This window comes from Anarrhichthys ocellatus, unplaced genomic scaffold (assembly GCF_004355925.1).
Source record: "Anarrhichthys ocellatus isolate YVR2014 unplaced genomic scaffold, GSC_Weel_1.0 scaffold403, whole genome shotgun sequence".
Taxonomy (NCBI): domain Eukaryota; kingdom Metazoa; phylum Chordata; class Actinopteri; order Perciformes; family Anarhichadidae; genus Anarrhichthys; species Anarrhichthys ocellatus.
The window spans coordinates 31,336-45,833 of record NW_022280377.1 but is presented as its reverse complement, the minus strand read 5'-3'; the positions used below and the strand labels follow the sequence as shown (position 1 = coordinate 45,833).

Here is a 14,498-nt window from a genome sequence, read left to right as displayed (position 1 = left end):
CACACACACACACACACACACACACACAGAGGCGCCACCAGCATAATCTTTCCTCCCCCTTGCTCCCACGTTTCCCCCTTCTCTATAGAGGAAACCTCCCTTCCTGTCTCTCCCTCCTCCCCGTCTCCTCTCTTTCCTCTCTCTCTGTCTGAATGTGTCTGTCTCACTGTTTCTTACCCATTTCAGGGTTGTCATCTCTAAGTTAATGTTGTGTAGCCGGATGTGCAGAGAGACAGGCAGTTTGTAAAAGAGGGAGACAGTGAGGAGGAAAAAAAAAGAAGCTGGTGGGTGATTAAGAGATTGGGGGAGGGGGGAAAACATGCTAAGAGGAAAATAAGTGGGGAAAATGAGCAAAGACTCCAGGATCTCTCTCTAGCAAAGGAGATTGAGGGGGGGGGGGGGCTGCCGTTGAGAGGTTAGCCGTTCTCAATGGCAACCTCTGTTTGTGTTTTGTGTAGCGAGCCATCGTCGCCGCCTGCATCAAGTGCCCTCCAGCGTCCATTAGCTTGTTTTGTTGCTCAAAGCCCTCTTTCTCCACTGACCCATTCTCACACACAATAGCGGCCCTGTGCCCCGCCCCCTCGCCCTACTATCCCCCCCCCACCCCGACTCAACCTCCCAGCCGTGCACCGCTGCGTTTTGTGGTTGACATTTCAGCCGTCACTCTCAATCTATCCAGCACTCCTGACCTAGATGCCAGGTTGACTGGTGAGCCCGGGCGAGCTGCATGTGCCGACCCGACTCTAGCTGCAGGTCAGGCAGCCCCGTCATCACACACACACACACACACACACACACACACACACACACATCGACAGTGTGGCTTGGTGTGGTCTGGAATGGGATGGCGAATGTGCCTGGGGAAATAGGATAGCCTTGTATGTGTGTGGCACAGGAAGGGAGTTCTCTCTGTGCCACACGATGCATTTGTTAGAAAGAGCCACACACACCAAGCTGGTCAGTCAGTCATAATGACTGTATGTCTGGTACTCTAAGCTCCATCTGTTCACTAAGCATGGTTATTACACATGCACATACACACACACGTGCCTTCGTCAGCAGCTCAAGGTCACAGCTCTGGCAGAGTGCTGCGCTGTGACCTTTATTCTACATCTCACGCACACACACACATACACACACACACACTGTGTTGCGTGCAGCACTTTAGTTGACACGTAACATGCCTGTCTCGCCCCTCCCCCGCTCTTGGTTGCTGTCAGCGAGCTGCCATACCATCCAGCTCGCCGCGGCTTCGAGGAAACGCTCCTCTGGCGTTTAGTCGACTCTGGTTGTGTGCGAGGATTCCAACAAACGGAAAATGTCAGCGGTTGACGGAATGCTCGGTTTCTTTCAAACGTTTCACCAGAAATTCATGTTAGTCGTGTACAGTATTGAGGACATAGTTTACAAGAAAGACCCTTAAAAGTACGAGTGCCTCTGTTGGCCCGTTTCTTCCTCTCAAGTCTGTATGCCTCGGTCCATCATGACAGACACATAGAAATGTTGTTGAGATGGGCACGTCATCAGACCAGTCAGAACAATGGATACCTAATGGCAAATTAAGTGAAATTCAGCCATGGAACGCCACAGCAGAGCAGTGTGGCTTCATCTCTTGTCCTGAAAGATGACGTACTTAATCATCCTTTGAGGGGCAGATAGTACGAGCACCTCGCCAAGCTACTTCTCTGTAAGCTGATTCATCTTGGTTTTAGTGGTTGAGTGATTTTTATTGGAAACCCACCTCACCATATTTGAAGAGCTGAGACATGCAACTGCTGCTGCTGCTGCTGCAGAGCAGTGTCTGAGCAGAGAGGAGGTGCTTCCTTCCTCCTGTGCTTACTGTGAATGATTCTTGGCTGTTCCATCATGGAGAGATGAAACATTAACTCTTTATACAAGAGATATCTGAGCCATCAAAATGTGCATTAGCTATCTGCACAAGCCAGAGTTCACATACTTTAAATTAAGAAATAAATGTATCCTATCAATTTCACCTTCTCCTATACTTTAAAGTGTCAAAGTAAAACTTACTATTTAATGTCTAATTATATAAGTATGTGTCCCATAGTTACATGTAGAATTATATATATATAACTGTAGGGCACATGGTTAAGATAAGAGAACAGTAGCTCAATCACAGTTAAAAAACAACACATCTTTTAGACATTATTCATGTAATAGTTTAAAACTCACACCTTTATCTAATCTGTTCCATTATAACTATTTAGGTGTTAAATTAAACTTGATTGACAGTGACCAAATAGCCCAACATTTCTCATCAGATTCAAACGTTGTTAAATACTGATTGGTTCAAGGAAGTAAGCGACATCAATCTCTTATGTGTAGCTAGACTGTTTGGAACCGTGGCAGAAAATGTAGTGTCAACCACTTCCAAAATGATAAAAAAAAAATTAGGGATTTTTTAAAAATCTGCTTGAAAGTGGTGTTTGTTCAGCATCCATCAACCAATGACTGACCAACGCTGGCACTCAAATGTGCAGCCAAGCGTCACAAAGAGTAGTGATATGGCAAAATGTAATCGCTGTCCAAAAATGATTTCATGCAGGGGAGGAAGTCCGTCTAACATTACAAAGCATTCGCTGACAGCATGATGACGAGTGTACTTTCAACTGGCTCGATTGAGAATAATATATATTTTACCTATTTTTACCAAGAAAATCAGAAATATCACCAGCCAATGCTGCAAATAAAGGTGCTGTCACAATAAATTGTCCCAAAGATGATTTGAGTTATTGTCATTTTAACACCATTTTATGCCACTGATATAATGATAATATAACAGGATAATAATGCAAGTGCACCAGTTCAAAGAGCTAAATAAAATAAGACCACACAACCAAAACAAACAAAATGGACTCTCTGTCAACAAAAATGTGCAATGTCTGCGCGATGTGCAAGTCTTCTAATGGTCAGGAAAACCCTGCTGTTTGTGAAATTCTTTTGTAAATAAACATGCATGTAAACACAAGCAATATGGAGGTCAGCAAAAATATTTGAGGTCATGTCCATATACTTGTCTGTATAGACAAGGAGATACATAGAAAATGATCCAGCTCAAGTCCACATATCGTACTATATTCCGATAACTTAAAAATTATCGCGCTCCTGTCCATTTATTGTGCGATAAGTCGATAATGTAAAATGATCGCGCTCATGTCCATATATCGTACGATAAGTCGGTAACGTAACAATAATCACGGTTATGTCCATATATCGGATATCCATAGATGGATGGGTAAGGCAAGAAGCTGAACGACGGTGACCGTATTTTCTTTCACTCCATCCTTTGGGAGTCTTAAATGTTTCTGCCTGGTGGATTTAACCCTTTATCTCACTTCACTTCCAGCTGTCCTGCCCTCCTCCACTTCAACTTCCTCCTCTCACAGAGGGGGATGTTGGAAGAGAGGTCCTCCAACATCCCCCTCTGTCCACGGAGAGATGAAACCCAACCCTGTTCATCTCTTCCGAGTCTGTGATATCGGCCTCGAGGCCACTCATTCATCGAGGTCTTTTATGGATCCTTTTATTAAATTGACTTATTGGTGATATCATTGTGTTGAAGGTGCATTGTAATGGTGTTTCAGTAGAGCGCAGTGGTTTTTCCATTCCTTGTGGAGAACTGGATTAAAACCAGCAGAACTGAGCACACCATCAAGCTGAATTCACCAAGCAGAACACCAAACCTGACGCAGGACTCCAGCGTGTGTGTGATTGTTTGTGTATATGCACTGTGTGTGTCTCCATTGTCATTCGTGTGATTGATTATCTGGGAAGCCTGGCAGGAGGACAGATTTATCTCTTGGCACTGCATCTCCCCCCCACATCTCTCTGCGCTTGTCCCTCCATCTCTCTCTCTCCCCCCTAGTTATCTCCCCCCCTCTCCTCCCCCTATTTGCGTGTCTAAATGTCTCGGTTTACGTGTGTGTCAGCAGGTGTTTGTGTGCAGAGGTGTGTGTGTGTGTGTGACACGTGACCTTGCAGTAGTTTGGTGCGGAATGTGTGCGTGTACATTAGCATTCTCCTGATGGAAGTGGACTTTCAGTGATGGCACCCCAACTCTTTCCTCCTCCACGTGAACACAACCGAGGTTTGTGTGTGTGTGCGTTTGTACACAGAGGGGAGCTGCTGCCGTGGCATTTCGCTATAAACTTGCTGATGCTCGCACACACACACACCTCTCTTTGACACACAGCTACACACGCACACTCTCAAAGGCACACTGGTATGACACACACACATACTCCCTCGCTGCGCCTTTTTGAAGTATGGAGATAATTTATTCGTGTCATGATGCCTGATTTCCCATCTGCTACTGGGACCCTGAGCAGCTGGAGAGAGAGAGAGCGAAAGAGGGAGGGAGGGAGGACTGGAAGAGTGGGTGAGGGAGGAGAGGCAGCTGGAGAGGCTCCCAACAGCTGGTAACCAGTTGCCTGTCACAGGGAGCCTACTTGGGAGGACGGGGAGAGGATTTAGTCTGCAGGAGTAAAACGAGGCGTCAGCTGGTTTGTTTACTAAGGTTAGCCTGCTGGAGGAGGGGGAGGACACTGTGGCAACAGGGAGTCAAGGAGAGGGCGGAGGTGGTAGCCATGTGGACGGATGGATGGATGGATCCCCGTCTACCCCCTCTGCTCTGTAGTCGGCCATTACTGACAATCTCAACCCCCGCCCACGCAGAAAATATCGCCCTCTTGACTTTGACAGGCTGGCACGACAAAACGATGGAACGGAAGGTTGCAAACGTTCTCAGACTGCTCCATATTGAAACCATGTATTGATTAGTCGATCAACAGAAAATTAACAGTAAGGCTTCATTACGGAGTCATGTTTCAAATAAGATTCTCCAATTTAAATACTTGTTGGCTTTCCATGGCAGTGAATTGAATATATATGCACTCTAGTTTGTGGACAAAACAAGACGTTTCTGGCGTCGTCTAGAGAACAAATAATCGCAAGGTTAATTAATAACAAACTGATTGTTAGTTCTAGCCCTTTAGATTACTTTCTTTTTTTTAAACACAAATGTAGGCCTGAAAATAATGATTATCTACACTGTCAATTAATCAATCGTTTAATGAAAATACCCAAAGATAAGTCAAGTGACTAATGATTTAGAGAACTATTAGCATATTTTCATGCTCTTCATGCGTCTTGGCCAACACTGACCAGATCTGTACATGCAAAGCCAAGTGACCACTGCTGTTTATTTGTGGGGAAGAAGGCTAAGTGTCTTATTTAAATGATTTATTACTATATATAAAGTTATTAAGCATAGTTTAAAGTTGTTGAAAAAACTGAAATTAACGGCTGACTTTCTCCTCCACTTCCCAGCATTCCCCCACCGACCCGTCAGGCGACGCCTCAATGATGGTTCCTGACAGGCCGACGGTCGGCGCCGGCGCCCCCGGCCAGCCTATCGGCACAGAGCAGCCCAGCGACCAGGAGACCAAGCCAAAAAAGAAAAGGAAAAAGAAAGCAAAGGTAGCGGCCGGAGAGGAGGAGGAGGGAGGGAAGAAGACAGAGAGAGGGGGAGCAGTAGCAGCCGGAGGAGGAGGAGAGGAAGACGTGAAGTCTGGATTTCCCGAAACAGGAAGTGATGCGGGTGAACAGGTGACTGGCACAGGAACTGTAGAGGGAAGTTCACCGCCGGCGGAGGAGAAGAAGAAGCGGAAAAAGAAACCAAAGGAGAAGGTGGAGGGCAAGGAGCCCAAGACCACGAAGACGCCCAAGACACCCAAGACCCCCAAAGAGCCCAAGGAGCCCAAGGAGAAGAAAACTAAGAGCTCCACGCCTAAGACCAAGACCCCCAAGAAAAGGTAGGAGCAGCTTTCCATTAGTCCTTGTGTGTATGTGGTTGTTTCTAAAGTAGCAGTGTAGAGCTAAACGTGTGTTAACGACCAGGTAAGAGGAGTCCAACTTCATCAGCTGGTGTCAACAGAGAGGGTGGAAAGTCCTGAAGATGCAACATTAACTACTCGGTAGAAGCGTGATGTTTTCCACTTATAGTGATTCAATAGAGAGGCAGCAGCCCAGGTAGTAACCGTTGAATACCAGCAGATGGAAAACTGAGGAAATAAAGCGACTATCAATTCAACAGTGTTGGTATGTTCAGAATAGGTTTTACTAGGGCTGCACGATATATTGGAAAGAACTGTATATCTGCGTTGTGCCAAAAATAATTTTCATCATGGATTTTCTAAGTTTTAAAGTTAAATGCATCAATCTGGTGTACCTCGACAGCAAGAAGCTAGCTCTATAGCATTTTGTGCTCTTGTGATCAAACTCATGGGTTGTATAGATTTGAACGGTGATGACAGAAAGAAACACATCGGTCAGTGCAGGGAGCCACGGGGAACCGGCGAAGGGTGCTGTAAAGCCGACCCAGAGCCGGCAGCGGTGCAGCGTTTCGGGGAGATGCGCTCTCAGAGGAGAGGGTCCTCTCACACAGGCAGGTGAGGAGGAGAAGTGTGTGAATGTATACGGTTCATTATGAAACGTGGGCGTGTCTACCTAGACTGCATGTAATTAATGGGAAATACTGGATCAATTGTGGGAAAAGAGAACTGAAAGATGAAAAAAAGTGGCACCACGATGTGTTTGAGTCGATTTGCTGACATTGTACGTCCTGCCATGTGACTCTTGCACATGCGCACTTCGCAATGCCCTTTATCGTGCAGCCCTAGATCCACACTCACAAGATCCATCACTCATGTGGCCAACAAGGGGGAACTGAAGAGGGTGTGTGTGTGTGTGTGTGTGTGTGTGTGTGTGTGTGAGAGAGAGAGAGAGAGTGAGAGAGATCACAGGGCTTAGTGAAGCATGGAGCATGCGCTGCTTGACTGACAAATCGGAGGATCAATCACATTTTCTTCTATAGCTGCGGATCAACAGGGTCAGAACTGCTGTCGGTTTTGCAGGTCGGGTGGAAAGTAGTATTATTCACCTTCTTCTTTACTCGTCACTTTGTCAGTTATCCCCCTGGCAATGCCAAGTTTATTTGAAAGAACAGACTCTATTGTCATTATGCTTAATAAATCAACTCAAACATGAAATTTGCAGCTTTTTTTCCAGAGGGAATTGGCTGCTTTTTCCATTCGGTACCATAGTAGCAATGCAAGACATCTAAAGTTTCTACAGCTATTATAAAAGAGCATATTTCTTTAAGCGGTAGTCTTATTTAGTTTTACTCCTACTGTGTGTGTGCTGTACTGTGACGCTCTTACTTTGTCTCTATGAAGTGAGTAAACAGAAAATGCTAAAAGTATGATTTCCTCTTTTAGAAGTTAAAAAGTCTCACTTTAAAGGTTGCTTTTTAAAATACACATATTTTTTTGCAAACAAATCCTATGAAAAGTACAAAAAATACGACTCAAGACTTCCCCAACCTGTCTGATGATGGAAATCTTTAAAAACAGGGTCTCAAATACAGAGCAAAATCCACGTGTTGATTAAGGCCACGAGATGTGGCTGAAAGGACAGGGAAAGGCTTCTAAGTTGACCCTATGTGAAGATCATCTTAAAACTGTAGTTTTTATCAAACAAAACACAAACAGGAGGAAATGGTGAGTTTGTTGGGGACTATTTTAAGCGGCGGATTAATTCACATTTGGTGCTCAGTGAGTATCATCATTGCCAGCTCCATGTAATAGTTTTAGCTTACTCTCAATACCAAAGCATGTAACCACGCCAGGAGCGTGATCCGTAGAATCTAAGCTTCCCACTCAGGATATCGATTAGCTGGATGAACTCGTCGGTCTTCTCAGCGTTTGTCCATCGGCTTTGGTTCGCTTCGTTGGCACAGAGCTCTCTGCTCCTATTATTCCCTTCTTATACTCTTCCTCTCCGGCTTTATCACTTCTCTCTACTTTCTTTTTTGCTTCATCCCTCTCAATCCGTCAGATGAGAGAGAGCGATGCGGAGTGGCAAAGAGGGTTTGTGTACCAGAGAGTCAGATGTGGTTTCATTGAGGAGGTGGAAACTTGATCGGACTGAGGAATGTGTCAGGCAGCCCCCATATCTCTCTCTGTCTCTGTCTGTCTCTCTCTTTTTCTCTGTTTCTCTCACTCTCTCTCTCTCTCTCCCTCCCTCCCTCCCTGGTCCCCTTTTATTCAGAGGAAGAGGGAGGGCCAAAGCAGCAGGCAGGGGTCAGCGCTGGGGGAGGTTTGTGTGTGTATGCATGCATCACCCACTGGAAAACAGTCGGAGGCGGGGGGTGGGGGGGCTGGAGAGTGTGTGTGTGTGTGTGTGTGTGTGTGTGTGTGTGTGTGAAGCAGTGAGGAGGCAGGCATTGGGGGAGGGGTTGCTGGTGATCTTTGTGGCAGAAAATGGCGTCTAATGATAATGAAGGCCACGCTGCTGACCACTCCACAGGCACAACTGTGGGTGTGGGGAGGGTGGGGCAGAGGAAATGTGGGGGTGGGCGAGTGCATTCTCAGCCCTGTGTGTGTGTTGGTAAACTAGCTCTTATCTGTTGTTCGGCTTTTCCTCCATCTTGAGTGGCGGCCTGGAGCTCCCAGGTTAATTTAGCATAATAATGGCTGCCGGCCATTCACTGCTACTCTAAAATGGTGGACCGCTGCAATCACCCAACTATCTTCCCTTGTATCCCCCCCCCCTCCCCCTCCAGTCCCACCTCTTCCTGCTGAAGAGGAGCCTTTCATCTTTTCCCCTCCACCGCCCTCATCCATCACATCTCCATCTTCACTCCTCTTTTCTGTCACTCTCTCTGGATTAAGCCATGGGTTCAGGGCTGAGGCGTTTGCTGCCCCGCGTTGTCTTTTGCACATTCAATTTCCATATTTTTTTTTTTAATGAAGTTCAGTGTGGCTCTCGTTGAGTTCAGGATCCTCACTTGGTTCATTCCTCCATAGGAAAGTCAATCAGTATACATGGAGGTGGAGGTCTTCTTTTGACTTTTTTCTGACTTGTTAGAATACATTTTAAAAGCTGTGAAAATGAACTTTAATAAAACTTGGTGTAAAGTGGATCCTCTTCAAAGGTCTCTGGTACATATCTGTGTTCCATTGCATTTCTAGTGGATTTGTGATTTCCACTAGTGGGTGCAGAAAGAGTTTTTCATGTGGCCCATAGCATGCTGCAGAGTGCTTTCTTTCTGCTTTGTGTATTTGCATCTACAGTGGGTACGGAAAGTATTCAGACCCCTTTAAATTTTTCACTCTTTGTTTCATTGCAGCCATTTGCTAAAATCAAAAAAGTTAATTTTATTTCTCATTAATGTACACTCGGCACCCCATCTTGACAGAAAAAAACAGAAATGTAGAAATTTTTGCAAATTTATTAAAAAAGAAAAACTGAAATATCACATGGTCATAAGTATTCAGACCCTTTGCTCAGTATTGAGTAGAAGCACCCTTTTGAGCTAGTACAGCCATGAGTCTTCTTGGGAATGATGCAACAAGTTTTTCACACCTGGATTTGGGGATCCTCTGCCATTCTTCCTTGCAGATCCTCTCCAGTTCCGTCAGGTTGGATGGTGAACGTTGGTGGACAGCCATTTTCAGGTCTCTCCAGAGATGCTCAATTGGGTTTAGGTCAGGGCTCTGGCTGGGCCAGTCAAGAAATGGTCACAGAGTTGTTCCGAAGCCACTCCTTTGTTATTTTAGCTGTGTGCTTAGGGTCATTGTCTTGTTGGAAGGTGAACCTTCGGCCCAGTCTGAGGTCCAGAGCACTCTGGAAGAGGTTTTCTTCCAGGATATCTCTGTACTTGGCCGCATTCATCTTTCCATCAATTGCAACCAGTCGTCCTGTCCCTGCAGCTGAAAAACACCCCCATAGCATGATGCTGCCACCACCATGTTTCACTGTTGGGATTGTATTGGGCAGGTGATAAGTAGTGCCTGGTTTTCTCCACACATACCGCTTAGAATTAACGCCAAAAAGTTCAATCTTGGTCTCATCAGACCAGAGAATCTTATTTCTCATAGTCTGGGAGTCCTTCATGTGTTTTTTGGTAAACTCTATGCGGGCTTTCATATGTCTTTCACTGAGGAGATGCTTCCGTCGGGCCACTCTGCCATAAAGCCCCGACTGGTGGAGGGCTGCAGTGATAGTTGACTTTGTGGAACTTTCTCCCATCTCCCTACTGCATCTCTGGAGCTCAGCCACAGTGACCTTTGGGTTTTTCTTTACCTCTCTCACCAAGGCTCTTCTTCCACGATTGCTCAGTTTGGCTGGACGGCCAGGTCTAGGAAGAGTTCTGGTCGTCCCAAACTTCTTCCATTTAAGGATTATGGAGGCCACTGTGCTCTTAGGAACCTTGAGTGCTGCAGAAATTCTTTTGTAACCTTGGCCAGATCTGTGCCTTGCCACAATTCTGTCTCTGAGCTCCTTGGGCAGTTCCTTCGACCTCATGATTCTTATTTGCTCTGACATGCACTGTGAGCTGTAAGGTCTTATATAGACAGGTGTGTGCCTTTCCTAATCCAGTCCAATCAGTTTAATTAAACACAGCTGGACTCCAATGAAGGAGGAGAACCATCTCAAGGAGGATCAGAAGAAATGGACAGCATGTGAGTTAAATATGAGTGTCACAGCAAAGGGTCTGAATACTTATGACCATGTGATATTTCAGTTTTTCTTTTTTAATAAATTTGCAAAAATTTCTACATTTCTGTTTTTTTCTGTCAAGATGGGGTGCTGAGTGTACATTAATGAGAAATAAAATGAACTTTTTTGATTTTAGCAAATGGCTGCAGTGAAACAGAGTGATAAATTTAAAGGGGTCTGAATACTTTCCGTACCCACTGTATGTGTGAACACTACAGAGCAGGCTGAAGCCTTCACTTGTTTAGTGGGACCACTAACCGGGCTGTTAAACATTTGAGCACAGGCTGCTTTCAGGTTTCACTTCCTTTATTTACAAGTTTGTGGCATTGTCACTTCCAAGTCTTGTCATATTAACTTGTTTTTATCCAATGAAATACCCTGCTTGAATCCATTTTTCTTTTTAGCCTTACAGAACTGCATTTTCCATGCAGTGAGAAACTGTTTACCCTTTGTTAACAGGGTGGTCTAGCAGCAATCTGACAGAACCGTAACTTACATTTTTATCACCACAATAACACAAAATCATTTTTATTGGCTACAAAAATGCGTTGAGCATAGAGAAAGCAAGAGAAAATGAGAGACTGCGTAGATAAATTGAACATCAACCAGTTATCCTGGACACGTTTGGACCGCTATCGTGGCCAACCAATATAATGTTGAACGATAATCTCGTCATATGGCCTGAGCCTAAATGTCCTCATGTCTGTACATGGATGATGCTCACCATATTGTTGAGGACCTTCTATGCTGTGTTAGTCATAAAATCAAAGCAAACCAAGCTTTTCCATCACTTATCTAATGTACATATGGGATAAATATTTTTGAAATTTTGCCACCATGTCTTTTGGCCCGCAGTTTTTAACATATTTCGATAAATCTGTGCTCGGAAAAGTCATGCTGCATAACGCACCAATTTAGATGAATTGTGAAGATATGCAGAGTGTATTTATATGATTTCTTCCACACTTGCGATGGACACTAAAGCTACCACAGTAAAGACCGGTTGTCTTGCCCAAGTTGTGTTCAAAGGGTTAAAGTAGTGCCTCATAGTCAACAACAGTAGTTTGTGCAGGATGACTGGATGTTAATGAAGAGACGATAAATGAAAACCTCGGATGCATTCAGCACTATCAGCATCAGCTGTCCAGGAAGTGCGCGTGTGTGTGTGTGACAGAGAAAATCGTGTGCTTTACTAGTCCAGTCAGCTCACTACTCTCCTTTGACCTTGCTCTCTCATCCCTCTTTTCCTTTGCTCTCTCGCTCCCTCTCTGTCTACCTCTCTCAGAGGAAGTACATCTATAAATAACCCAGCTCTCAGCTGCCACACCCTTCCCTCACTGTATGTGTCTGTGTGTGTGTGTGTGCGTGCGTGCGCGCGCGCGCGCAGGGTGATTTATTTGCAGTACACACAAACAAGTCAGACATGCATGCATGCAGGCACCTTGCGTGTCTGCAGACGCATGTGCAAATACAGCACTTTTAACGTGTGTGTGAGGTTTTTGTTACCATGGGGCGAGTGTGTGACTCATCACGGCAGCAGGTGTCCCTTACACTCCACCCTTCCCCCCCCTTTGTTTTTCTTAATTTGTCTTCCTCTTCTTCTCTCACTCCCTATATTTTACTCCACTGCTCTGCGTCCTGTCTTTTCCTTTATCTCACCAGCTCGACCTGAAAGGAGCATCACAAACTGACACACAGTGCACCACAGCTGGCGCCATGTGTGAGTGCCAGGCTCTCGGCCCACGAGTATACAGCAGAGTGAATGGGTGAGGGTGGGGAGGTAGTACACCTGGACAGGACTAGCCTTATACGGAGACGTAAAGAAGATCCAATTCTTTTGTCGGACATTCTGAGTTACCAGCCTCTCAGACACAATTTAAATCAGTCATCAAATAAGAACCTTCATTTTTCTTAACTTGCAATAACCAGATTTATTTTGACCAGTTGTTGGCATTGGATGCAAGTCCATTTATTTTTTTACCCATTCAGCAGTTACAGAGCAACGTCATCATTATTTTGTCATGTTTGTGTCCAGCTGATGTAAGTCCAATATACACACTCTTACAGCTCTGGTTTTGGTCTCAGCCAACTCCTGAGGAGAAATGTCCGGTTCTGCTAAAAGCACCGTGATATTCACCAGGTAGTTGCTACCTGCTTAGCACCAAATGGCACAGAGACAGAGTTGGTGTACAGCTTTAGGGCCTTTTAACTGAAAACAGCTGCCTTGTGTGTCGGGCTCATAACTGTGATTGAAATACGGCGCTATTGACAAGCCAACCGTATGGGATGGAAAACAACCGCCACTACCGCTATGTCACGTTGTGCCGTTTTTCCAGTGGTAGCGCCACTTTTCTACACTAAGATACAAATGGCAGCAGTGTTGCACATCGTTGTTTTTTTCTGGTCGCAGTGAGTCAAAAAAAGTTCTCAGCCCTACTCACGTGTCCGAATATGACACTATGAGAGCTGTGAGAGTGAACCAAATCAGGAAGGTTGCGGTCCGGATAGCTAAACAATGAGCTGAAGCTCTCTATAAAGCTCTGTAAAGAGGAGTCATTTGATACAATTAGTGATTACAGCCACTTGTAAATAAAACCCTGCTGAAAACATTTGACTAAAACACTCAACCATGGCCGTGGTCAACTTTAATTCATGTTAATTAATGTTTCAATAGATTCCAAATTCTAACACAGCGGGAAAAAGGCCGCTTTAACACCTCTGCAGTATAGAGTGCTGCAGGAATGAGTCCTAAATCCTAGAAACAAGTCAGCATTTTTGCACTTCTGGTTCCCTTGTCTGGAAGTCAATGGGTTTTTTGGTTGGTTTCCTGAAATATTGGTCTGTGGTTTAGCTTAGGAGATTCAAACTTTTTGTTTTACAACATAAAATGAGTCAGTAAATGCTATTATGTGTCTTTAAAAAAGGCGGTTGCTAACAAGTGGCTAATAAAAAGGGGTGACCGTGACTCAGTGGTAGAGCAGGGTCGTCCTTCAATCAGAGGATCGGCATTCGATCCCCGGCTCCGCTAATCCATGTCGATGTGGCTTTGAGCAAGACACTTAACCCGCAGGCTGTTCCTGTGTGAATGGGTTAGTTAGTCCAGATGGACAGGTGGCCCCTTGCATGGCCATCAGTGTGTGAATGGGTGAATGATGACATGTAGTGTTAAAGCGCTTTGAGTGGTCTAAGACTAGAAAAGAGATATACAAGTACAGTCCCAAAAAAAATCAACAAAAGGCCATCACACCCACTAGTTGTGTTAACTCTCGCTAATGTGATGCAGTTGATTTGTAGCCTAAAGTTAGCTTTTAACTTCTTCAAAAAATCATAAGAGTGGTGGTTCATTTGTGAAGATTTATCTTGCTGAACAAAGCGTGTACGTTTCATGAATGTTTGTTTGCCACATAGCTTATTTTTCTGCAGTAATCTAAAATTCAATGGATAAATCCCACTGGCTTTTTGATGCGGGAACCAGTGTGATGCTAACTTCCTGTTGGCTACACATACGTCTTCCCTGCTGCACTTTATGAGTAAATGTCTCCCCTCTCCATACTCTCATATGTTCTAAGCAAAGTATGATTTTATCTGCTGCTTCTGTCAGAATAACTAGAATAGTGCATTACCGCTGCACAGAAGCGGCGTTACAAAACAGTTTTTGTCGTGAGTCTGCAAACTTGTTTGGAATTTATCGTGGTACAAGTTGAAGCATTTGGGGACAACTAAGCGGGAAATACAAAAGGAGAGGAGTCGGAGCAGCAAAGGAGGACTGAAGAGATGGACTGAGCAGCGAGAGTTTAGGGAGGTGATGAAGTGATTGAAGAAAGAAGTGAGGCCATGAAGACGCTATGAGGAAGAGAGGGGAGAAGGCAGCCAAGTGTGGGTGTGGGGGGGGGGGGGGGGGGGGGGGGGGGGGG

At 45.0% G+C, this 14,498-nt stretch overlaps 1 protein-coding gene across 1 annotated transcript in view; it reads left to right on the top strand.

Moving 5' to 3' along the window:
* Positions 1-611: 611 nt before the first annotated feature.
* The window catches only part of LOC116401373 (chromodomain-helicase-DNA-binding protein 7-like), an 18,003-nt gene continuing 4,116 nt past the window's right edge, over positions 612-14,498 (top strand). The window contains exon 1 of the mRNA XM_031879732.1: positions 612-5,834. Within this exon, the coding sequence (XP_031735592.1) occupies positions 5,383-5,834 (452 nt within the window). The 5' untranslated portion in view covers positions 612-5,382. The remainder of the gene's footprint in view (positions 5,835-14,498) is intronic.